Raw genomic sequence first — 25858 nt, 5'->3', positions numbered from 1 at the left:
TTTAAAGGGGAGAGAAAGGTACATGGTAGAATGAAATGGGTGAGAGTTTGTTGTGAAACAGGTAGTGGAAAAGAGAGAAAACATTACACATGCTCAAAGGTAGTGGAGGTTGAACCCATATGGCAAAAAGGGTAATAGGTGACTCTAAAGAGTTTTTGCAATGGACACAAATGGTTGGTGAGCAATGAGAGTAAAAGAGTGAAATCACATAAACTTGATTTGGTATATAAATAGGAATAGTTCCTGTAAAAGGACAAGGATAGTAACTTAGGCAATCTAAACAAAGAATTGAAAGAGAAAGAGAGAGAAAAGGGAAAGAGTGAAGTGAGACTTAGAGAAATAGAAGAGTGAACATGGCAGAAACAGCATGCATCAATAGGCATATATTTTCCCTCCCTCACATAATAAACCCACTCTTTGTAATCTCATCAGATGAAAAGTATATATCCTGACCCATCCTCCAAAATGTATAACTTTATGGCCTAATCTGGTAACAAGGTTGTTTAAATCGAATTTAGGCTCTCTTTAGCTCACTTCCTACGAAGACTCTTTTTTTATACCATGATTATGCTAATTTAACTATGCTTAACCACCAACAAATTATTTAGACTGACATTCTTACTATAATACACACACACACACATATTGCTTGTTGTCCTTTTGGAGTGTTTTATCTTGTGCACAGATTAGTTCCAAGAAGATTCTGCAAAGATAACGAGCCAGGCTAAACTCTCCTACCCACTACAAAATAAATGCAGCGGAAAATAAGTTTTAAACGGATCTACTTCATTCGATATTGATAACACGTACTAAGTAAATTTCAGAATTTGAGAACAAGAGATCGTACCTTGAAGCGGTGAATTTCAAAATAAAGATTGAAGCACTTGAGACTATTAATCTTCACTCCAATTCCACTAACGCCCAAGATGTGTGGTCTCTCAATTGGTAACAAAAGGATGACTAGTGAGTGACAAAAACTCACATGCACACCATTTCACAATGATGTTTCTTGCATATGAAAATCTGAACGTTTTTCCCTTTGTATCTAACCAATTTATTTAATTGGACTGGCCTTTTGGGCCTTCCCAATTGGGCTTAAGTGTGTGGCTTGGAGTGGGACTAAAAAAGACCAATAAGACACTAGCTCCAATGGGCCTTGGGCTTTTTTGTCAATTCTTGACAAGTCCAAAGTTACCATTAACTATATTTAATACCACTATATAAATATAGTTGCACTCTAGGTCTTATCTATAAATTATATTCCAAGACTTTATTATACATGCAACCCCTTCATAAAATATTCGTAGTAGTACAAAGTCATTAATGTAGACTGTCACTTTGTAAATTACTACATCTTGATCCTTGAGTACCCGGTTTAATCCTTTAAGTTATTCATCATATATTTATGAAAACTAATTTCATAAATATATACTTTAGTAACTACTTACTAAAGTGGTTAGGCCTGACTCTCTGAATAACAAACCCATTAAACTTATTTCAAGGGAATATTTTATATCTCCGTTAAGAAACTATGAATTCCATCTTGAGAATATATGTTCCATCAACACTAAATGTGGCTGCCCAATATACTGAGGTTTTGACCGTTACTTTAGATCTCACTCCTGATATATTAAAGCAACCTACACCTTATGATCAGGTCCATTATTCTCTCAGGATTAAAAGTTCATGCAAATGTAAGTTGTGAAATTTATTATTCATTTGACAGTCTTTAGGAGAATAATAAATCTCACAGCGGTCCAGTTCAATATGTCTTAACTCTTAAAACATATTAACACATCAACTAGAAGTCTCCACTTCCATGATCAAGACAAATCATCGTAGTTGATATGTTATAGTCTTCGCAGATGAAATGCCCAATTTCATCACCGACTACGAACTATAATTCTGAGTTTACAAAGAACTTGTGATTTATATTTTCTGTGAATCTTCACATAAATCACATACTATGCATCTCATGGACTATGTGATAATGTCCAAATATTCATGTTACCATTATTTCAGATAATAATAAAACAAATTTATTAAACATAATATTAAGTCATACACAATGTCATACACAATGTCAAACTTAATATCATACATAACAATATAAAATAAGATTTAAGGGCACTAATCCTAACACTTTGGATGTTGGAAATTAGGGTATTTATAGTGGAAATGGGTAGCTAGGGCTTGATGACATGTTTGGGCAGCCAATTGATCAGGCCGGTTGCTTTAGAATCTTATCAAAATGGAAATAGAGTGATTTTAGGCTTTTTGTACAGAAAGTGCGTATGCCATAGATTGAGTGCATACTCATTAAATACACAATGTACGCACTCTTTGTAAGCTTAGGCCAAATCATGTCAAAAATTTGTCTTTTAGGTTTTAGGCTTTCTACATATTTTCATTATTGGGCTCAAACTAAGACTGTATTAGTTTGCATAAGCATAACTACAAGGATATGTCTTCTAATATGAAGGATATAAAGCAACCCCATTCATAGCATGATAGCAAAATAAGAAGACCAAAACAAACTAAAATGTTGACGCATTTATGTATATCACAACTATTTTTACAAGAACATAAAAGTAAAGTATTTGTTTTTATGCATTCTTCAAACTGAGACTCCATTTTAATTTGACAACTAAACAACAAAATCAATTTGATCAACCTAAATTGAGAAGCCCACTAATAGAAAAATGCAAACGAGTTTTGTGCTTTGTCATCAAAATCATCACAAATAGTTGTTCATATCTCACACATATTAAAAGTTTTAAACCATCTAAGAACACCAACAAATAAAACCCAAGATTCAAAATATCATTTTTTTTTTTTTATAAGTTTGTTGTAGTTGGAAACATCACATGTGCCAATTAGTTGATTTACAATGCTGCAATGAGCGATAATAGTTGCAATTTCATTAATGTTGAACCCATCATAACTAAAAAATTTTGTAACAGACCGTGCCCTCGGCTTGTTTTTTGGTGATGGACCAAACCCATATGAATGGGTGGAGTCGTGTTATTGCCTCTCTAAATATAGGATCGACTGATTATATTTTTCCCTTTAAATTAATAGTTTACAATAGAGTCACCTTATTGGAATAAATAAGAAAACCAAAATTGAAAAAGTCATCATCTTATTGATTTGCAAATAAATTTACATTAATCATAAGAAATTATATGGTTTTGGTCCTAGATATAATCTAAGATAAAGTAAATGGCCTTTTTTTCTAGTTACAATCTAGAAATTGAAAATTATATGGATAAACATTGATCTATCAACCATTGATCTAAGTTCAGAGACTATGTTATAAGATGGGGAAGGTATTAGGCACCCATCTTGCCCGATGAGACTGGTCTTTTAGACTATGTTGGCCAACATTCATATCATAGAATTCAATATGTTATCAATCAATTAACACGTTGAATTTAATGTGTGTGCATGTGATAAACACTAATTCAATTTATTAAGCATTGCATTTGGATTGAAAAATAAATTCTAGTAAATGTATGTGAATGGTGATTGAATGTATGTGAATGGTGATATCCTAGATTCAAGGATTTGAAAGAATTATGAAACAAACATGTTTTTTTATATTTTTGACGTGGATTTAAGATTAAAGCTATTGTTATGCATAAACATATGATGAACAGTCAAGAACACGTGAAAAATGCATATGAACATTTAAGAACATTCAAACATATTTAGAAAATTTAAATAACCACTAGCATGCTCTTATCTTAAAATCTCGTCATAGCAACATACAAAACAAATTAGGGAAAGAGATTATACCTGCATACAAGATCCACACAGTGGAGAAAGAAACTCCTGGTGGAGGTTCTAAGGATGGAGTAGAAAAGAAGAACTAGGAGAGAGAGGGTGGGTCTCACTCAATACTTTGAGTTTCAAGAAAACCAAGATATGATAAGACTACTCTACTTTACTAGAACTCAAGAGAGGAGAAGAGATGAGTTTTTTTTTTTCTTTTTGGTCTTGGAATGGAGGAAAGGGAAGGGGGGTTATATAGTCGTAGTGGAAAATAATATGAATAGAAGGTCATTTAATGAAGGATGAAAAATAATCAAAAGGAATCATGGACCTAGACCCTATTTCAAATTTTGGAGAAAGCTGGTGCATTAAATGTAGAGATTGGTGGGAGTGACGAGCAAGCAAAATTCAATTTTTCCCGTAGCTATTGTAACAGCTAGCAGAGCCAAATTCAAAAAATCTTATTTTACTCAACTCTGATTGGAATTGTCTCGTTCTTGTGCTCAAATTGAAATCCCGGATATCTAGTTTCTGGAAGAATTAACCACACTCAAATTCTAAATATTTTAAAAGATATCAATGAAATGGTGAGCTGAGATCATTTGTTAGAAAATAATTTCAGCACAATTAACATTAATAAGACCTAAATTAGTTTCCAATTAACATTAATAGACTCCAATCACTTCCATTTTAGACTTAATTAGTTCCAAATTTACCATAATTAGAAAGATAGTTACACAAATTACTCATTGAATAATCAATGTTTGACTATCTAATTAATCAAGTGTGTGCAACCTTACCATAAGTTGTAGTCCTAGCCAATTAAATTATAACACATCATTAATTTCAAATTGATTATAATTATAACCAAATGGAATTAATTGTTCATAATCATATATAGTCGGACTCAATTTGTAATAGTGCTTCTCGACCATTAAAACTTGATTTGATGATAACTTTCAATTTGATGGTCCGATTAAGGCTTATGACCCGTCAATTTAATCGTTATAACATAAAGATCATTGTGATGAAATGAAATGAAGGATATAGTGGCCATAATTAAGATGCCTATTTTCAATGTGAAATTGTCATTTTACCCTCCATGTGAGGTTAAATGTGGGTTGCAAAATGGGGTGTCAATAATTTTACATTTTAGACTTTTATCAAATAGCTAAAGGGTACTATACACATAAACTAGATATAGAGAAACAAAAATAAAATAAAATAAAATAAAAGTTTCATTCTTTTACTACTTTCTTATCTTGGACTTTTAGCAAATAGGTAGAAGACACCATATTTATAAACTCTAGCTCTTCTATTTTTTTATGTAAATGTTAATAATTTGTATCCATTATAATTAGAGATTACTACATTTTCCAATCACAAAAATACATAGGGGTGATAATGGGGAGATTTAAATTTATTGGGTAGAAATTTGAAGTTGTTTGTGTGACTAAAATTGGGTGTACCCTTGGTTTTTTTTTTTTTTTTTTTAAATTTTTTTATCAATACGGCAGATGTGTTTTTATAAAAAGACATGTGTTTGTTTTATTTTAATTGTTTTTATAAATGGATAAAGCAATTTGAAAATCTTTAGGAGAGTAGTCCTATTTTGTAGGCAACTTTTAGTAGGAGTTAAAGATATATCTACTTATATATATATATATATATATATAACATGTATATATCTATTTAGTTTAGTTTTTTTTAATAACTATTTTTTTTTATGTTTAGATTTTTTTTTGGGGGGATAAATGTGGGGTGTTTAACTTATTTTTCTATAAAAAAAAAAAAACAAAAAACGCATGGTTACTTTGAAGAAGTGGGTTAGTGGAAGAGTGTTCCTACTTTGTAGGCAATGTTTTAGTGCAATTTAGATAAAGACAAAACATAGCAATAAAATGATACATTGAAGTGAAATAAGATTTTGTAACATGCCTTGATCAGTCATGATTAGTTGCAATGGTGGTGTTTGGATTATGCCAACCACTTTAGTGATAGTGTACAAATAAAGACTCCAATAAAGCTTAAAGGGGAAGATTTCGACAAGCAAGAGTGATGAGAGGATGGTGTGTATTGCGGGAAAGGAGAGAGAAGAGAGACTAAGCAAGTTAAAAAATGGGTTTTTGAAAAATGGATGAGAAGCGACATAATGAATTTGGAGTTTGAAGTTTAGAACTTAAATGTATTTGGGTTAGGTTCAATAAAGAGGAAGCTAAGTCATTTTTTTTAATAGGTGGCATCTTTCTATTGGTTGGGAGGGCTTGGGAGAGCCACTTCAGTAGTCCTCCCATAAGTTCTAATAATTTCTCGCATGTATGGGTATGTTTCCTATTCCCCTCCTTGCCCACATCCACTTCAAGCCATTTTTCCCCTTGCCCCGTTCTAGTGGGTACCTATTTTGCCACACTGAAATTTTTTATACATATAATTCACTACAGTTTATTTTGAATATATCAAATTAAAACTAATAATTTTTTTTTTTAAACAAGTTCTAATATTACACAACATTCTTAGAGCATAACAATACAACAATTCAAATATGAAGAAATACCCAAAAAAAAAAAATCAAACATAAAAATGCAACAATTAAAAATATAAATAATTTAAATCTAAAAACATAAAAATATAAATTTAATAATACAACATAAAAAGAGAATTATAAATTTAAAATTTGAAAGCTAAAAGCATTATAAAAAATATTGTTTCACTATTTAAATATAAACATAGTGAGTGTGGAGTGAGTATAGGAGAAGATGTTTACCCTAATCCATGTCCCATTTGCTATTCGGGGCAGATAAAACCCGTCCATTTAAGGAAAAACGAGTTTGGTATCTGCAAAGACGGGTTTAAATTGCCATTGCCAACCCTAGTGGTGTTATACATTGCCACCTAATGTTGAATTACTCAAGAAGTGATTTTCCAAACAAAAAAACATAGTACATTTTTTTTAAAAAATTTTAAGATCAAAGATAGAAATGGGGGAGTAGAAAAGTTGGAGAATAGAAGATTAGTAGAAGGATAGAAAATATTTAGTTTTCCCTCATGTGTGTTTGGTTGGAGGGGTGGAAAAATGGGAGAGTGGAAAACTCTTTTGTTTGGTTGAAGAGAATAGTGGGAGGATAAAAAATATAGTTTATATAAATTGACTATTATCCCCTCCTTCAAGCCATTTTTCCCCACGCCCTGTTCTAGTGGATACCCATTTTGCCACACCGAAGTTTTTTTATATATAAAATTCACTAAAGTCTATTTTGAATACATCAAATTAAAACTCATAAATATTTTTTTAAAAACAAGTTATAATATTAAAAAACATTCTCAGAGCATAACAATACAACAATTCAAATATGAAGAAACACACCAAAAAAAAAAATCAAACATAAAAATACAACAATTAAAAAATTTTAAAAATTTAAATCTAAAAACATAAAAATATAAATTTAATAATACAACATAAAAAGAGAATCAAAAATTTAAAATTTGAAAGCTAAAAGCATTATAAAAAATATTTTTTAACTATTTAAATATAAACATATGACTGCAGGGTGAGTATAGGGGAAAATGTTTACCTTAATCCATGTCCCATTTGCTATTCGGGACTAATAAAACACGACTGTTTAAGGAAAAATGAGGTTGGTATTTGCAAAGACTGGTTTAAATTGCTATTTGGCCATCCCTAGTGGTGTTATATATTGCCACCTAATATTGAATTACTTAAGAAGTGATATTCCAAATAAAAAAACTTAATATATATATATATATATTTTTAAATTTTAAGATCAAAGATAGAAATTGAGGAGTTAAAAAGTGGGAGGATAGAAAATTAGTGGGAGGATAGAAAACATTTAGTTTTTCCTTGTGTGTGTTTGGTTGGAGGGATGGAAAAGTGGGAGGGTAGAAAACTCTTTTGTTTGGTTGAAGAGAATAGTAGGAGGATAAAAAAATATAGTTTATATAAATTAACTATTATACCCTTGTTATATAATACTTAAGAAATAAATTTATTTATACTCAATAAATAATATAAAATTTACCATATCATACATATAAATTTATATTATTATCTGTATATATTAAGAGGATTCAGAAAGTTAGTTATTACTTTTTTTTCCTGTAAAAAATACCCATAATTTAATTAACTGACAACTTAAAAATGGGGTTAAAATAGTAAATTGGCAAAATAAAGTTAGTTATTGTTTTTTTTACTGTCAAAAATACCCCTACCTAAAACTTAAAAATGGGGTTAAAATAGTAAATTGACAAAAATAATAAATTCTTCCTTCTACATTGAAATGTCTTCCGTCTTCTAATAAACTCCTACTTTTATGTTGATTTAAATTCCTACTTTTACTCACTAACTCCCTACAAAATAAGATCACTCTTTTGTTAGTTTTAAAACTCCTCTAATTTACAAAACTCACCCTACGTATTCATTTTTTTTTTACTTCATCACGATGTATTTTTTTTTTCTTCTGTCCCCCCATTTTTTTCAATTTTTTTTTTTAAAATTTCATTACACTAATCTCACGTTTTTATTTTCCCAAATCTTTTCTTTTTTATTTAAAAAAAAAAAAAAGACTCTTATTATAAAACCAATACTATAACTTCTATCCATTCTTATCATCCTAACATCCCCACTAAAAAGCAGTTAATACTATGTAATTTCTCATGTTTTTATTTTTGTTTTTCACTTTCTCACTCACAATCTCCTTATTATTGCTAACCTCCACATTTGTTAGTTAGTTTTATATTTATCTTATATTTGTGAAGGTTAAGTTTCATTCTCATCAATCTCATGCTTCTTTTTCTCTGTAAATTTTTTTTGACAATTTGTTCAATTTGTGCTTTTCAATGGTTATTTTTTAAAATTAAGCCAAACTTTAGCAACTAATTGATAACTTCAATGGATTTGATGTTAGGGACACATTTTACGGGGTTTGGAATTGAGATTGGCAAATGCAATCAAGACTCAAACCATTTGTTGAGCAAACAGGTATCTTCCAAAATTCTTGGTAGTATTGATTTATGCATTTATGGGGGAAGTAATTTCTTCATCACACCCTTAGGTGTTTTTTTTTTTTTTTTTTTTTTTTATGGAAGTTACTTTATTTGGGGTCTATTACTATAACCGTTTTCAAAGAAGGATTGGTTATAGTCTAATAGAAAAATGGAGTCTGCTTAAAGGGAGATGTCCAGGACACTCGTCCATCTGGATAGATGGATGGACGAGCTTACAATAATTGGAGTCCCTTTCCTATGGACGACCTACATGGACGAGTTTAACAATTGAGCTTTTATATAACATCATCAAATTTAAATATTTGTTGAATGGGGTTTTGGTGCCCAAGTGAGCGATGTGTTAAAAACTAGTTGAATTGAGTAAATTTGCTGCCCACATTTTTGCTGCCCAGTTTCCCAGTTAAATTATTAGTGCAAGTTTTGATTTATATAAATCAGTGCAAGTTGATTTGCCCAGTTGCCCAACTAAATTATTAATGCAAGTTTTGATTTATAAGTTTTGCCCAATTGAATTGCTTAGCTTATTTGTTGCCCACGTTATATTCACTAGTTGAATAGTGAATATAGGAATACTCTTGTCACAAAATCTTTTACCCAATTAAATTTATATGTACACTATTGTAAATTTTATATTATAATAATAATAAAAAACTAGCCTCTAAGGGCGCGCTCACACACGTGCTCAGAGACTCTTGTATTTTTTGGGTAAAAATTAATAATATGCATTTATTATAATTTGGGATTTCTACTTTTTCCAATTACAAAAAAAAAAAAAAAAAAAAAAAAAAAAAAAAAAAAAAAANCAGCGCGAAATCAACAATATACCCCTTTGAACGTGCCACTTGAGTAGGTTCTTATGCAAATCAAGAACGATCCGTCCTTGAAGTGGCTTGAGAAAATGAAGGGAGATCCCAACAAGTGCAATAGGAACAAGTACTATCGCTTCCATAGAGACCATGGGCATGACATGGATGAGTGTTTTTATTTAACACTGCAGATTGAGAATCTCATAAGGCAAGGGAAGCTTAGAAATTTCCTTGGACGAGACCACAAGGACGAGAAATTGAAAGGGAAGGTAAAGGAATCATCACGACCACCACTAGGCGAGATAAGAGTTATCATAGAAGGAAGTTTGACAGGACAATCGTCCAAGTCAAAGAAGGCGTACTTGAAAGTAGTGCAGAGCATCCAACTTTCCAGACAATCATCAAGAGCTAGGATCACGGACGAGCAAGCAATCACTTTCACGGACGAAGATGCCAAGGGAATTCACCACCCTCACGATGATGCTATTGTCATCACCTTAGTTATTGCTGACTAAACAACTAGAAAGGTATTGATAGACAATGGGAGCTCAACGGACATTCTGTATTATCCATCTTTTTAGCAAATGAAGGTTGGACGAGACCAGCTCCATCCAGTTCACTCGCCTCTAGTGGGTTTTGGAGGAATGAAGGTACAACCTGTTGGCACAGTCACGCTGCCAATGGTAGTGGGGACATATCCGCAGCAGGTAACCAAAGATGTAAGCTTTCTTGTGGTAAATTTCTCATCTTCTTATAATGCCATAATTGGAAGACCAACTCTGAATAGTTGGAAGGCAATCACGTTTACTTACCACCTGTCAGTCAAGTTCCCCACGGAGTATGGGGTAGGACAAGTACAAGGAGACCAATTAACAGCAAGGGAGTGTTATTTGGCTATGTTCACCATGGACGAGCAGCAACAGACGATGAGCATTGAGGAAAGGAGAATTGTGGCTGAACCCATTGAAGTGTTAGAAGATGTTTCCTTGGATGATAGCAATCCTAAAAGATGTACTAGGATTGGTGCAGATCTAAAAGAAGAAGATAAAAAGGACCTCGTCCAGTTTCTAAGGAAAAACATTGATGTATTTGCTTGGAGTCATGAGAATATACCAGGTATAGATCCCAATGTCATCACTCACCGACTAAATGTGTGTCCTTCCTCTAAGCCAGTACGACAAAAGAGAAGAGTGTTCACTTTTAAGAGAGATAATGCTATTAAAAACAAAGTTCAGAACATAATAGCGGCAAAGTTTATACGGGAAGTGTACTATCCAGATTGGTTGGCCAACGTGGTAATGGTTAAAAAGGAGAACAGCAAGTGGCGGATGTGTGTGGATTTTACCGACTTAAACAAGGCTTGCCCCAAGGACAGCTATTCATTATCGCGCATTGATCAATTGGTGGATTCTACTACAAGCCGCAAATTACTTAGTTTCACAGATGCTTTCTCAGGATACAACCAGATAAGGATGGACGAGGCTGACCAAGAGAAGACTTCCTTCGTTACTAACCAAGGCTTATTTTGTTATGAAATAATGCCCTTTGGCTTGAAAAATTTTGGGGCAACGTATCAACGACTGGTTAACCATATGTTTCGTCCTCAGATTGGACGAAACGTAGAAGTCTATGTGGATGACATGTTAGTGAAAAGCCTGGACGATGAAAAACATATGGACGACTTGCAGGAGACCTTCGACACACTCAAACATTATAGCATAAAGTTGAACCCTAGCAAATGCGCCTTCAGGGTAGCCTTAGGAAAATTCCTTGGATTCATGGTTTCACATAGAGGAATAGAGGCGAATCCAGAAAAGATTAAAGCAATTCTGGATATGAAGCATTCGCAGAATGTCAAAGAAGTTCAATCCCTTATCGGGCGAGTTGCTGCCCTCAACAGGTTTGTTTCTAAAGCTATTGACAAGTGCTTGCCATTTTTCAAGGTTCTAAAGAAGGCATTCGAGTGGACGGACGAGTACCAAAAAGCCTTTCAAGACTTGAAAACATACCTCGTCACGGCTCCGTTGCTAAGTCCTTTTGTGATGGGTGAAGAGTTGTTCTTATACTTGGCAGTGAGCCCCCATGCCGTGAGCTCAACATTGATAAGGGAGGAAAGAAAAGTACAAATGCCAGTCTACTATACCAGCAAAGCCTTAAGGGGAGCGGAAGGACGATATCCAATGATAGAAAAGCTAGCTTTCGCGCTAATAACAGCCTCCAGGAAACTAAGGCATTACTTCCAAACTCATGTCATCAACGTCATGACAGATCATCTGCTCAAGAAGGCAATGAACAAGTTGGAGGCTGCAGGATGATTGATTCAATGGGCTGTCGAGCTCAGTAAGTTCGACATAAAGTACTAACCAAGGCATACCATAAAAGCTCAAGCACTAGCAGACTTCTTTGCAGAGTTTACCCCAATCCATGATGATATAGGAGAGATGGAAGACAAGAAATGGATCGTCCATGTGGATGGTTCATCTACACAGTATGCAGGGGGGATAGATATGATTCTACAATCTCCAGAATGGGATAAACTAAAACACAGGGTTCGCTTGCAGTACCAAGCTACTAATAATGAAGTCGAATATGAAGCTTTCCTCAAAGGTCTGGAATTGGCTAAGTCTGTGGAAGCGAAGTCCATAGTTGTCTTGGGAGATTCTCAATTAGTCATAGGCCAAGTGAGAGGGATATATAAGGCTAAGGAAGAACGAATGAAGAAGTACCTTAATAAGGTGATGCACCTTATGAGAAAATTTGAGGAAGTTAACTTAGTTCAAATCCCAAGGAAGGAGAACATGGAAGCTGATGCCTTGGCGAAGGAAGCCTTAGCGAATGAAGCCGTGAACAAGTTTGATGAAATTTAGTATATGCTAAGTATAGACATCCTAGAAGTACAACAAGTGGAGAGCAGAGGAAATTGGATAACCCCAATTATATCATACTTAAAAGACGAACAACTTCCAGAAGAGAAAGACGAAGCTAGAAAGTTAAGGGTAAGGTCGGCTAGGTACGTACTTATGGACGAGGTGTTGTATAAAAGAGGCTTTTCACAGCCTTATCCTAGGTGTTTGGCTCCCGATGAAGCAAACTACATATTGAGAGAAATCCATGAAGGGGCGTGGCAATCATTCGGGAGCCAGATCACTTGTTCACAAAGTCGTCCGTGCAGGATACTATTGGCCAAATATGCAAGTAGATGCAAAAGCTTATGTTAAGGATCAATGCCAACGATTTAGCAATATCCCCAAGCAACCATCGAAGTATCTAACCCCAATGACAGCCCCATGACCCTTTGCGCAATAAGGACTAGACATCCTAGGTCCTTTTCCACTAGGTGTAAGGCAAATGAAATTCCTCTTGATTGGTATCGATTATTTCACCAAGTGGGTAGAAGCAGAACCCTTAGCTAATATCACACAACAAAATATCAACAATTTCGTATGGAAGAATATTGTGTGCAGGTTTAGAGTGCCCAGAGTGCTGATATCCGATAATGGACGACAATTTGACAATGCACTCTTCAAAGATTTTTGCATGCACTTCAGGATTCAGAATCATTACTCCTCCTCAGCCCATCTACAAGTAAATGGCCAGGCTGAAGTAGCAAACCGATCCTTGTTAAAAATAATCAAGACTCGGCTTGAGGGGGTAAAGGGAGTATGGCCAGACGAATTACCAGGTGTTCTGTGGGCATATAGGACGACAGTAAGAACTCCGACAGGAGAAACTCTTCTCAAACTAGCTTATGGAACTGAAGCAGTCATACCTACAGAAGTGCACATAGCCAATCATAGGGTGACAACCTATCAGGACAAAGATAATGAAGAGCAACTCCGTTTGAATCTCGATCTAATAGACGAGGTGAGGATGAATGCTGAACAAAGAATGGCAAGGTACAAAAACCTTATGGCTAGGCAATATAATGCGATGGTGAAGCCAAGACGATTCAACATAGGAGATCTCTTCCTGAAAAATGTATCTTTAGCAACAAAGAACCCAGCTCATGGGAAATTGGGACCTAATTGGGAAGGCCCTTACAGAGTTATCAACTGCAAAAGACAAGGATCTTATTACTTGGAGGCCCTAGACGGGAGGAAGTTGGAGCATCCTTGGAATGTTGAGCATCTGAGGAGGTACTATTAATAAAAGGCCAACCTGGATGAGTAATTCTGGACGAGCTTGAAGACTACATAAGACTTATTTGTCTAATATTGCTTTGTTATTGTATTAAAGTTATAGACGAAGTTATGGTTTGGTTTGTATTTATTTTCCTGGAAGGCATAAAAACTCCTAAGTACATGCCTCGTCTTTGAACAATGTTTTTATGTTATGTATATAATGTTGTGTGAATTGCTGATTTTCATGTTGCTAAAAACTGAAAAGCCCAAGACGAGAAAATTTTCTAGACACAGAGATGTATCGTCAAACTTTTCTTAAGAAAAGTTAAGGCAAGCTCGTCCAAATAAAAAGACGAGTTAAAATTTATGCCATCCAGGCAAACTCGTCCAAATAAAAGGACGTGGTAGAGCTTATGCCTTAGCAAATTAGTAAGACCAAAATTTACTCGTCCATATAATGGACAAAGTAAAGTATGATGCATGTCTCAATTATGGACAAGGAAATGCATAGACGAGTATTTTAAACACCAAAAACATTCCAGTCCATGGACAAGCAAAATGCAGAGTCTTATCATCATTAAACACGGAAATCAGCTAAATCAAAGGACGAGTAATGCTGAATTACCATTTCATATGGATAAATCACACTTAGTGAAATTCCAATAAAAATGGTAAAAGTATATGAAATATAGACGAGCTAAGTATGAAGTCTAGTATATGAAAATAAGGACTCTCGTCCACGCATATATTAAAGAAAAATAACAACATTCATTCAACTGTTTCAAGGGCGGACAACCAACGTCCAAATACCCTTGTAAAATTAAAAATTGAGTTTTACAAAAGCTCGTCCTTAAACTATGGACGAGCCTAATGTACTTGCATTACATAGAAAGGTCCTAAACAGTGGACCAAATAAAAAAAAAAAGGGGAAAGCACAAAACATTGAAATATTTTCTAAGTCTGGAGAGCATTCTCATTTGAGGCATCTTGAGGAGGAAATGTTGTAACATCTTCCTCAATATTAGCATCTTCAGAACCGGTTTGAAGGAGAGAGCTGGTAGCAGCATTCAGGTTAAGTTTAATGGAGCTAAAGTCCACTTCAGGGAAGTTTTCCATAGCCTCCATCCTAAAATCTTCAAAGCCTGCTGCATAATTGTGTCTAGAAGATTAGTGTATTGCTTGGACGCCTTGAACTCGGTCATTGCATCTTCTTTCGCCTTGGAGAGAAGGGTATTCAGCTCGTCATTCTTCTTCTGCATATGGTCAAGATGAGTGTCTTTCTCCACCGCGTCAGCTCTCAACTCCTCAACCAGGTTTTGTGCCTCCTTTATCTCTTCCTTAACTTTGGCAGCTACTTCAGCCCATTTTTTAGATTCGTCCTTCACTTCTTTTATCCTCGTTTCCAACATGATTCTCGTCTTATCTAACCCAGTAGCTTGCCTAGACGCTGCTATGAACTTGGACATGGCCTACAAAAATAATAATAATAATAATTAACAAATAAAAAGAGAGGAAAAAGATCTTGAAATGACAAAGACGAGGTAAAAATATAATTGTATACCTTAAAAAGATCATGAATACCAGAATGTTTAAAATCCTTTAAGGACATGTCATAGCAGGTGTTTATATCCTCGTCAAAGACGGCGTTCTGGAAACGCTTCCATGCTAGATCTTCATTCTTAATAATGTTTGAAGATGCCTTTTGGGGAGGTTGGGACGAGGTAGATATAGTCATCTTGGACGGATTTACATCAATTGGAGTGGACGAATCCACATCAAACACTTGAATAGGTTGCTGGGACGAAGGGAGTTTAGGCTTAACAATCTAGGACGAGTCATGCTTTCCCTTTTTGCCTCGTCAGTTGGGGAGGCTTCCCAAATCCAAATTCTTGGATAAAGCTTTCCTCTTCTCCTTAGCTGACGGATGAGGTTGAGCCTGAGTTTCAGGACGACTCCCTTCAACCAGAGTATCTTTTCCTCTGTTCTTCTTCAATGTTGTCATTCCTAAAGCAAATAAGAATAACAATAAGTGATGGGTTATATGGAGTTGAATAGAAGTTAGAAGAATATAATGTAAAATACTTACTTTTTTGTACTGTAACCTCGTGGGCAATAGCCTCGTCTGAGGGATTAGGACCAAATCCCCATTTGAAAAGATTGCAAAGATTAACTAAGGAATGAAAATTCTTGTTAGCGTGAAGACGAGCCCTATGGACGTGGTCACGATGGAATTTGCTCAAGGACGGACGTTTAACACCTGTGAAACAAATAATACGAGTTAGAGACGTTGGGATAAGATATATATATATATATATGCAAAAAAGAGGGGGGGGGGGGGAAGGACGTACTTTCAAGACGCAGGTTCCCTAAGTCTCCAGTGTAAGGAGCAAAAGGGTCCCTTCCAACATCTATAGGATTTTTGGACAAAAAACCAGAGACGAAAATAAATTCCGTCTTCCAATTCCTGTCAGACGAGGCTAGGGACTTGATTAATCTACAATCCCTGCCCCTTGCTGGAAATTGGTGAAAGCCAAGAGATTGGCTTATCTTTGAGGGTTTATAACAAAAAAGAAACTCGTCCACAGTAAGAGGACGGTCCCTTCCAAATACTTCATTCCACAAAATTTGCATTAAGATAATCAATCTCCATGCATTTGAATTGAACTGACATACACCCAAACCTAACCTAACTAATAATTCTCTAGCAAATGAATTTAAAGGAAACCTAAGACCCCCCAAAAAGTAGGCTTTATAGACGCCTATTCCAAAACGGGGATTACAGTACCATTCTCCATGAACGGCTAACCTTGGGTTAAATTTGTCCGGAATTTGATACCACGCCTTAAGATTTGAAAGCCTTTGCCCAGATGTTTTGGAGTGAACACCTACTGCACAACTATAGACAATCTCCTCTTTGTCCGTAGGGTTGGACGAAGGAACATTAGACGAGGTACCAGCTTGGGAACCTAAAACTTTCCTAAGTTGCTCCTGAAGAGCTTCTACAGGAAACCCAGGAACACCAGAGATATATTCCTTGTCTGTAGAACCTCCTTTGCTACTATCACTACTAGTACTAGAACCACTATAACTAGAGGAATCTTGATACTCGTCTATAGCCCTTTCTATACTATCGCTAGACGAAGAAACAATGGTTGCAGCCATTTTGAGGAAAAAGGAAAATTTAAAGGCAAGAAAGAAGAGAATACCTAGCTTTAGACAAAAGGAGACTATGGATGCGGAGAGGCTTCTAGACGAGACTCTAGACGAGGGATTTCAGGAAGAAAATTTCAGAAAATGTGAAGGGTACAGGAGGGATTCCACTATTTATAGATAACCCAACATGGCACTTGAAGCGACACGAACCAATCAGAAGAGACCAGGTGACATGTGCCTCAAAAGAATAAAATGACGCAACTAGAAACCAATGGAATTGCAACACGTGGCACATCCAGTCATTAATGCAAATGCGTCCAAAAAAAAGAAAAAGAAAAAGAAAGTGATTTGTAAACATACGTTTCCTTAGATGACCTATGGACTGGGGGCAACTGATGATGTTATATAAAAGCTCAACTGTTAAACTCGTCCATATAGGTCGTCCACAGGAAAGGGACTCTATTTATTGTAAGCTCGTCCATCCATCTATCTAGATGGACGAGCTCGTCCAAGGATTCGTTCGTCCATCAATCTAGTAAGATGGACGAGTGTCCTAGACATCTCCCTTTAAGCAGACTCCATTTTTCTATTAGATTATAACTAATCCTTCCATTTTTCTATTAGACTATAACCGATCCTTCTTTGAAAACGGTTATAGTGAATAGACCCCAAATAAAGTAACTTCCATAGCAGTTATGAAAGTTACCTTCGAATCCTCAAAACTCCACAACGGTAGGAGAGATAACTACCTCAAGAAAACACTATATAAAGGTTCTTCTACAGGAAGGTAAGGGATATTCAGAAATTTTCCATAAGAAAATATTTCTCTTTACTAAGAATCACAAACTCACTGACTTCACCATCGAAAGATCTTTGGCCGGCCTCCACTGGTCTTCTCTGACTTCTTCTTTGTTATTTTCAGGATTTTGCTTGTAGATCGTTAACGTTCGGAAATTTCAGCCCACTGATTCCTTGGATTCATCAAAATTTTCTTCACCTGGGTAACAAAACTCACTGTTCAATAAATATTTATACATTCTTGCTGAGTTCACCGTTGTTGTGAAGAGGTTGAAGTGAGATTGATGATCAGGAGATGGGAAAGTGAGATTAAGTAGGGAGTAGGTTGGAGCAAAATGTGGGAGTGTGTTTTTGTTTTTCCTTATTCCTCAGCATTTTTATCTATCTTTTCTCTCCATTTTACTTTACATAAAAGTTTTCTTCCCCTTTTCAACCAAACAATACACAAACTCATTTTCTCTCGTATTAAGTTTTCTATCCACTTATTTCATTTTCAAACAAACAAACAAACTAAAGTATGTTTGGATGGTTTGTTGAGAGGCAGTTTAAAAATGTTGAGAGGGGAAAAATAAAGAAAGGAAGGGGACACCAGTGAGTAGACAGGCCAAAAGAGAAAAACGTACAACATATTTTACAAACTGACGTGGCAATGGAAAAATTTATAGAAAATCTTAAGAAACCAAAACTTAAAAAAATAAAACCCAAATTAGTACCAAATCTCTCTCTCTCTCTCTGTCTCTGTCTCTGGTGTCAACGAGTTGTTATACTTATACGGTATACCCAAGTCTCTAACACATCCGTCCGACCTTTTTATCGTTGGCGCCTCTTTCCTCTCTTTCTGTTTGCGACTTTTCCTCGAACAGGTTTGCTTCATATATTCCTCGATATCTTCAATTTTATGATTTTTTTTTTTTTTTGTCAATTAAGGATATCTATTCTCAATACTAAACCCAATTCATGTTTTCAGAAAGATTGTTTACTTGAAAACATACCACCTGACCTGGGTTTTGGCGTCTGAATGATTAGTATTTTGATGCCAAAAAAATAAAATCGAAGAAGAAAATGACAATTGCCTGGATTTGATTTTTATTAAATTTCCACATGTAAATGCTGATGTGGCATAGTACCACGTCAGTTTGTAAAATGCGTTGTACGAGTACGATAGACAAAAAAGGCAGCTTGGGTTTGTTTGTTTGTTTAGGAGACAGACTCTAGTATAGCGTAGAGATAAGGCCGATTCGGCTTTCCAAAATCTCACTACTTAGAATTGTATTCCCAGATTCTAAAGAAAAACAAACTGCATTTTAATTTTTCTTTTCTGTGCCTTTCCTTTCCTCAGTTTCAGGTAGGCAAGGTAACCAAAATTCTCTAATTCTTTTCTCTCTCTTTTAGGGTTTAGGGTTCTTCCTCTCTTTCTGGGTCTTTTTATTGTGTAATTACTGCTCTCGTGCTGTGAGCTTGTACTTATTTTTCTATAATCAACCATAAATACTTTTAAGTTTATTAATTACCCAAAATGGGTTTATGTTAAATCATCTTCATTAGGATTTAATTTTGGCCTGTGCAGTTTTTATTTATAACCCTAACCCTAACCCTAACCCAGTCCCAGACCTTTATTTGCTGATTGTGTTTATTTATTTGGTTTTTCTTTTGTTGGAGTAGTAGAGTATGGCGTCCCAGCTTATTCGTGATTGGGTAGGGATCAACACATTCGCTACTGCCACCCAGACCAAATTGCTTGAATTGTTGGGAAAACTTAAGCAGGAGGTTCTTTTTCGTACCCCATTTTCGCATTATTAACATTCGTGTATTGCTTTGCTTTTGTTAATTATTATCACTTGTGCTGATTATATATACTTTTGATTTCTTGCATATGCTATGGGTGTAGGATGTGAGCACATTGACAATACTTGTAATGGGGAAAGGTGGTGTTGGGAAATCCTCAACTGTAAACTCAATCATAGGGGAAAGAGCGGTGACTGTTAGTCCTTTTCAGGTATATGCTGCTTTCATTCTTTCCCTGTCATGGAACATTTATTTCATTCTACCTTTCTGTGCACTTCGTATTTGTTTATACGGGTTATTTGTTGTTTGCAATAGTCGGAAGGACCAAGGCCTGTTATGGTGTCGCGTTCAAGGGCTGGATTTACTTTGAACATCATTGACACTCCCGGACTTATAGAAGGAGGATATGTCAATGACCAGGCACTTGAGATTATAAAACGGTATGCTAAGTTTTACAATTCCTTAGTGAATTGTGTTCCTGGCTATTGCTTGAGGAATTGATGTCAATCTATTTTATAACTCTGACTTCGTCTTCTTTTCTTTCTTCTTTCATTTTTCATTGTGGGTGGGTGTGGGGGGTTGTTGTTTGAGCAGTTTCCTCCTGAACAAGACCATTGATATCCTACTCTATGTGGACCGCTTGGATGCATATAGGGTTGATAACTTGGATAAGCAGATTGTTAAAGCCATTACAGATAGTTTTGGTAAAGGAATATGGAATAGGGCTTTGGTGGTCCTTACACATGCTCAGCTCTCACCACCTGATGGGCTACCTTATGAAGACTTTTACTCCAAAAGGTCTGAGGCTCTTCTAAAAGTTGTTCGTCTGGGTGCTGGGTTAAAAAAGCACGATAAGCAGGTCTGCTTTTCTCTTATCTCTTGATTCTAGTTCTGCAACCTCAAGTTCAATTTATGTTTTTTTGCCTCCCCTATATTGTTATTATTAGTTATTTTTTTTATTTTTTGACAATAAAACTTCTATTCATAGTGCTAAATAAACCAGTACATCAGTTCGCAGTTGGAACTGTTGGAAAAGGTGGATTTTGGCCAACCCAGCACCCTTGGTCTGTTATTGGGCTAATACATGTGCCTCTATAATTGCATTTTTCTTTACAAAATTTTAGCTGAAATAATTAAATTCACTGCCCTTTATCCTAATGTCCCTATAGAGACCTTGAAGCTGCAGGCCCTCGCACGGAATTGATCACCACTTGTGGATACCCTTTCAATATGACATTTCTGTACCCCAACTCCCTGGCTAGCCTTGAACCTTCTATGTCTGCCATGGCTTCCTCTGTAGGAACTTCTCTGGTATAAGGACTCCATTTACTTATATCTGCTATGGCTTCACCGCTCACATCCCGGATTATTACTCCAAGCCCCAATGCCTGTTCTCATTCAAAAAAAGCACCATCGAAATTTATTTTCACAGCACCAGTTGTTGGCTGCATCCACTGGGCTTCCTCATGTATCTCCACTGCCACTGCTCTTGCCTGTATTGTGTGGAACTCCTCCAGGAGGTGCAGAGCCTCTAAAATAACACCATTGGCATCCCGCTATGTTCCTTCACAAAGCCATTTGTTTCTATTATTCCATAGTGCCCACATTCTGATTCTTATTTTCTCCAGCAGCACCGTATCACCCTTGTCCACTATTGCGTCCATAAAAAATTTAAATCACCCTGACTTGCTATCGGAATTGAGTGAATAGAAAAGGAAAGCAGTAATCCCTGTGTATAACCTCACAACTCCAGAGCGTGTGGCCTGTAGTCTATATCCCAGTACCACATAGGGGGACACCAAATATCTTCTGCTCAAGCTGTACCTAGTTGACTAGTTCAGATAATATCATTACAAGGCTGCCAGATGAAGAAAGCAACCTTGCTTGGCACATTCAATTTTCCATATTACCTTCCAGAATTTTTTCCTTCAGCTCCATGGGAGCTTTCACCACAATCCCTCTCTAGTTCTTCTCTTAGCAGCTTGTAAGTACTTTTAACTGTAAACTGTCTATTGGCAGTCCCACTCCAAACCAGCATGTCACAAGGCAGAGTTTGACTTATAGGGATACCATGAATCACTTCAGCTTCATGCTCCATGAATGTGCTCTGCAACAAGCTTCAGTTTCCCCATTTTCTCTCTTGATCAATCAACTCACTAACTTTCATATCAAGTGGATGGTGCAGCCTAGGGTATGCAATCTTATGGGTTGGTTTAGTTGGAACCCAGCAATCTTGCCATACCTCGCTCCTGGTATACTTTGCCAAGTATATGAGGCATTGGACTTTATTGTTGCTGTCATGAATGTCCCTCTATGAAAATACTTTGCCTTGAGTATCTTGAATACAAGGGTGTTTTCCATGGTGAGTAATCTCCAGCACTGTTTTGCCAGGAGTGCCAAATTGAAAGTCTCTAACTCTCTAAATTCCAATCCCCCTTTTACTTTTGGCTCACATAATTTTTCTCACCTCATCCAATTCATGCCTTGATTCTGACTTCCCTTGCCCTGCTAAGATTTTCACACAAAGTAGAAGGTAGTTTGAAGACACTCATTGTGTAGGGGTATTGCTTGGGCCACTGCTTCTATCAACACTTCTTTTCCCGCCCTTGGTAAAAAAAAATTTCATTCTAACCTTGCTCCTTTTTCCCCACTCTTTCCTTTATACTCGTGAAAACTTTCCTTTTGGATCTCCCTACATTATTGGTTCATATTGCAGTGCTCAAATATTTAATATAAGACATTGTACGTGAACTTTCCATTGACTAAATTCTCTTTTGGAAGATGCATGAATGACTTGGAATGTGATTTTCTCTTTTACTTATGCATTTCTTTCTAGATGCAGTTTATATGAGTGCTGTGTGCATTTAGCTTAATGACCTATATGTCCATGAACCTCTTTTTATTGCTGTATAAGGTTTTGTTTATGATTTATTTTTTATTCTCATTTTTTGTTGCTTATTGCAACACAAATGAAGAAGATGGCTTTATGCATTTTAGGATTGACGTTTTTACTTTTCTAAAAAAAATTGGATCAAAATTTTCTGAGTCATGAAAGTATTGGCAATATTGCTTAAAAGATTCCAAGATATTAAAATGGTTGTGTTGTGTGCATATGAGTATTTGCTTATTTTTTACACTTTAAAGGCTAAAATCACCTTATAATGGAAAATTTTCCTCAACATCAAAGTCATGAGGCCTATATTTTTTTTGACAAGTAATGAATTTATTGAAAAGGCACAAAAAGGGGGACACAGCCCTAGCACAGTGGAAGTATACCAAGGATGAGCCAAAGAGAAAAAGAATTAAAAGAAGTACAATATATAATTTATCTAAAATCCAAGTCATTCATAGAGTTCTAACAAATTTGATGAACTGAAAGAGTTAGAACTCAAAATCCAATCATATAAAGCCTTCAGAAATACAAACTTGAACATGGATAAATGTAACTCCCTCCCTAAAAGCACACATTCCTTTCTCTCCAAATGCACCATGGAGTAGCTTTCCATATTTCACCATTAGTTCTCTTGTCAAAGTGTCCTTTCCAACAAGATAGCAAATCCCTCACTGATCTAGGCATTGCCTTATTAATACCAAAACAAGTAGAATACTAATGATCACTCTTCCTAAGCAATAATCACAGTGTAGAAAGAGATGTGCCACTGACTCCCTTGGTTCTTGTACATATAGCACCAATCCATAATAATTATCCCCCGCTTCCTCATATTGTCTGTTGTCAGAATTATTGCAAATGCAACACACCATGAGAAGAAAGCTATACCTTCAGTGGTACACAGACTTTCCATATGTTTTTTGTGGAAATTTCTTTTCTGCTCCTACTCTCAGGGCATTATCATATCTATTCACTTGAAAACCATGATTTTATGACGAGATGCATACCAATTTATCTTCCTCCTTCCCTCGGGTCTTGGTTGCACATAAATCATCCAAAAAATGTTCCATCGATTTTAACTCCTAGTCATGGATGCTTGGGAAAATAACGGATTTCAAATAGGGCTTCTATTCTTGAATTCTATAGAATCTGTCACTTTGGCATCTCTATCCCTAGCAATTAGGAAAAAATCAGGGTACCTTTCCTTAAGAGTAGTCGCCAAGAGCCTTGTAGCTAAGTGGTATAGCTTGCTCTCCTTTATGAGAAGAACTAGGGTTCAATTCCCCCTGGATAGCAGCTTGTATGTCTTCAGTTTCTTTTGAGATCTTAGTCAATGGAGGAAAATCTGATCAATTTAAGCCTAGTAGAGGGATAAGGCAAGGGGACCCTCTATCCTCCTACCTGGTTATTTTGGGGCAAGAAGTTCTATCTCAGATCCTCGATCATGAGTTTTGCTCCAACAACATCAGTGGGGTTAAGGCAAGCATAGGAGGGCCTGCCATCACCCACGTTATGTATGCTGATGATATTGTACTCTTCTCAAAGGCAACCAGAAATGATGCTGCTAACATCATCAAATGTATCGAAAAATATTGCAGCTGGTCAGGTCAAGAAATCAATTGGAACAAATCAGGTATTTTCTTCTCCATGCATTCTCAACCTAACATCAGAAAAGCAATCAAGCATCAACTACACATGAAAATCCTTAAAAAGGAAGCTGTATACCTTGGGGCACCCCTTTTCCTCACCAGATCTCCCACTAAGGATTTCAAATTCCTTCTAGACAAGCTAGAAACCAAACTGATGGGGGGGAGAAGCAAGTGCCTTTCTTGGGCGGGTAGGAGTACTCTCATTAGCTCCGTGGCACAATCCATCCCCAATTACTCCATGTCCTCTTTCAACATTCCGGCCAAGATTTGTGACAAGCTAGACTCTACATCTAGAAGATTTTGGTGGAAACCCAAGGCCTTGGTAAGCAGATTCATAGCTTGGAATTCTTGGGACAAGCTCTGCCAGCCAAAAGCCTAGGAGGTCTCGGGTTCAAGAAAGCAAAAGATTTCAATAATGTGATGCTTGCTAAATTAGCCTGGATGGTTGCCTCTAAGAGGGACAGCATTTGTATGGCCGTGGTGAGAGCTAAATACAAGGTAAGACATGATTGGCTTTATAGCGACCCCCCCAAGTCAGCTTCCCCATAATGGAGAGCCATTGAAAAAGCCAAGCAACTGATAGTTAAAGGTGCATGTTACATTATTGGAGATGGCCAGTCAATTAACGTTTGGTCTGATCCATGGGTGCCTCAGTTACAAGGGTTCAAACCTGTACCAAGAAATGAGTCACAAAATCAGGCCCCCCTCACTGTTTCACAGCTCTTTGATCCCACTTCTCACAGTTGGAATTCTAGACTTATCGTCGAGTTATTCGATGCTGCCTCTGCTCAAGCCATCATGTCTATCCCCCTACCAATCAGTCCCATATCTGATAAACTCATTTGGACTCTGGACTCCAAGGGTTTTTTCTTGGTTAAGTCAGCCTATAGAATTTCAGTTGATCAAGAACCTAATCCTAGTCAAGCTGAGGTACCTTGGAAGAAGCTTTGGAAAGCAAGGCTCCCCGAGAGAATTAAAATGCTCATTTGGAGGATTGGTAACAGTTCTCCCCACCAATGAAAATTTGTCATGCAGATTGGAGTACATTGACCCCAATTGCACCCTATGTAAGAATGGTTGGGAGTCTTGCGTACATCTGTTCTTTGAATGCCCCATAGCTAGAGCTTTATGGCTATCTTCCTGCTGGGGGCTCAGAGTAGATACTAGCATGCTGCAGACTAATGAAGACATTGCCAAGCTTATCATTGAGCCTCCAACATCCACCATCAGTGCCCATGACCAATGGCTCATAACTCTCAATATGGCCCTCATTTTGGATGAAATTTGGTACTTAAGGAATCACATCTGTTACCAAGATGCCCGGGTGGATATTCCCAAATCTATCCATACGGTACAAGCTAAGTTCTTAGAGTACTCCAAGCTGCTATCTGTTTCTCCTTCCGCCTTCCCACCATCTAGTTCCACAACCTGGGCTCCCCCTCCTTTAGGATGGATTAAGATTAATGTGGATGCAGCTTCTTCTGAATACAGAGTTGCTATGGAGGTGATAGGTAGAAATCATTTGGGTGAGGTCATTCGCACTTGGGGCAGATGTCGCCCGTTATGCTTTCCTCTCCAAGCCGAAGCTGCTGCCCTTCAATGGGCAGTTGAGCTTGCAAGCTGAGAACAGTGGCACCAGGTTATCTTTGAGGGTGATGCGAAGTCTTGCTTTGATGTGCTATCCTCGTCCGCTCCTTCCCCTGACTGGTCCATCAGTACCTATATTAGCAATATTCTGAGTCTTTCTTCTGCTTTTCCTTCTGTTAGGTTTTGTTGGGTCAGGAGACTTTGCAATTCTGCTGCTCATACAGTCGCAAAATTCTCTTTAAGCTCACATCAGTCCTTTTTTTTCAATAATGG

General features: G+C 36.5%; 2 protein-coding genes across 7 annotated transcripts; both read left to right on the top strand.

Annotated features, from left to right (window-relative positions):
* The first annotated feature begins 9694 nt into the window (after positions 1-9694).
* On the top strand, positions 9695-10117 carry LOC136070340 (uncharacterized). Its single transcript, XM_065780179.1, has one exon. The coding sequence runs from the start codon at positions 9695-9697 to the stop codon at positions 10115-10117; it is 423 nt and encodes a 140-aa protein (XP_065636251.1).
* Positions 10118-18389: 8272 nt separating this feature from the next.
* LOC112003065 (translocase of chloroplast 34) lies at positions 18390-25210 on the top strand. Of its 6 annotated transcripts, none has more exons than XM_065780149.1 (5): positions 18390-18537; positions 19337-19441; positions 19563-19670; positions 19775-19899; positions 20054-25210. In XM_065780149.1, exons 2-5 carry the CDS (start codon positions 19343-19345, stop codon positions 20340-20342), a joined length of 621 nt encoding a protein of 206 aa, XP_065636221.1. In that variant the 5' UTR covers positions 18390-18537; positions 19337-19342; the 3' UTR covers positions 20343-25210. The 6 variants fall into 6 exon arrangements, with proteins under 6 accessions (XP_065636221.1, XP_065636225.1, XP_065636224.1 ...); XM_065780153.1 differs by having other exon boundaries at positions 18406-18537; positions 19340-19441; XM_065780152.1 differs by lacking the exon at positions 18390-18537 and adding an exon at positions 18855-19019 and having other exon boundaries at positions 19340-19441.
* Positions 25211-25858: the final 648 nt, after the last annotated feature.

This window comes from Quercus suber, unplaced genomic scaffold (genome assembly GCF_002906115.3).
Source record: "Quercus suber isolate HL8 unplaced genomic scaffold, Cork oak 2.0 scaffold_226, whole genome shotgun sequence".
NCBI classification, from domain to species: Eukaryota; Viridiplantae; Streptophyta; class Magnoliopsida; order Fagales; family Fagaceae; genus Quercus; species Quercus suber.
Note: the sequence above shows the minus strand (reverse complement) of the source record. Positions and strands in the feature narration are given on the sequence as shown.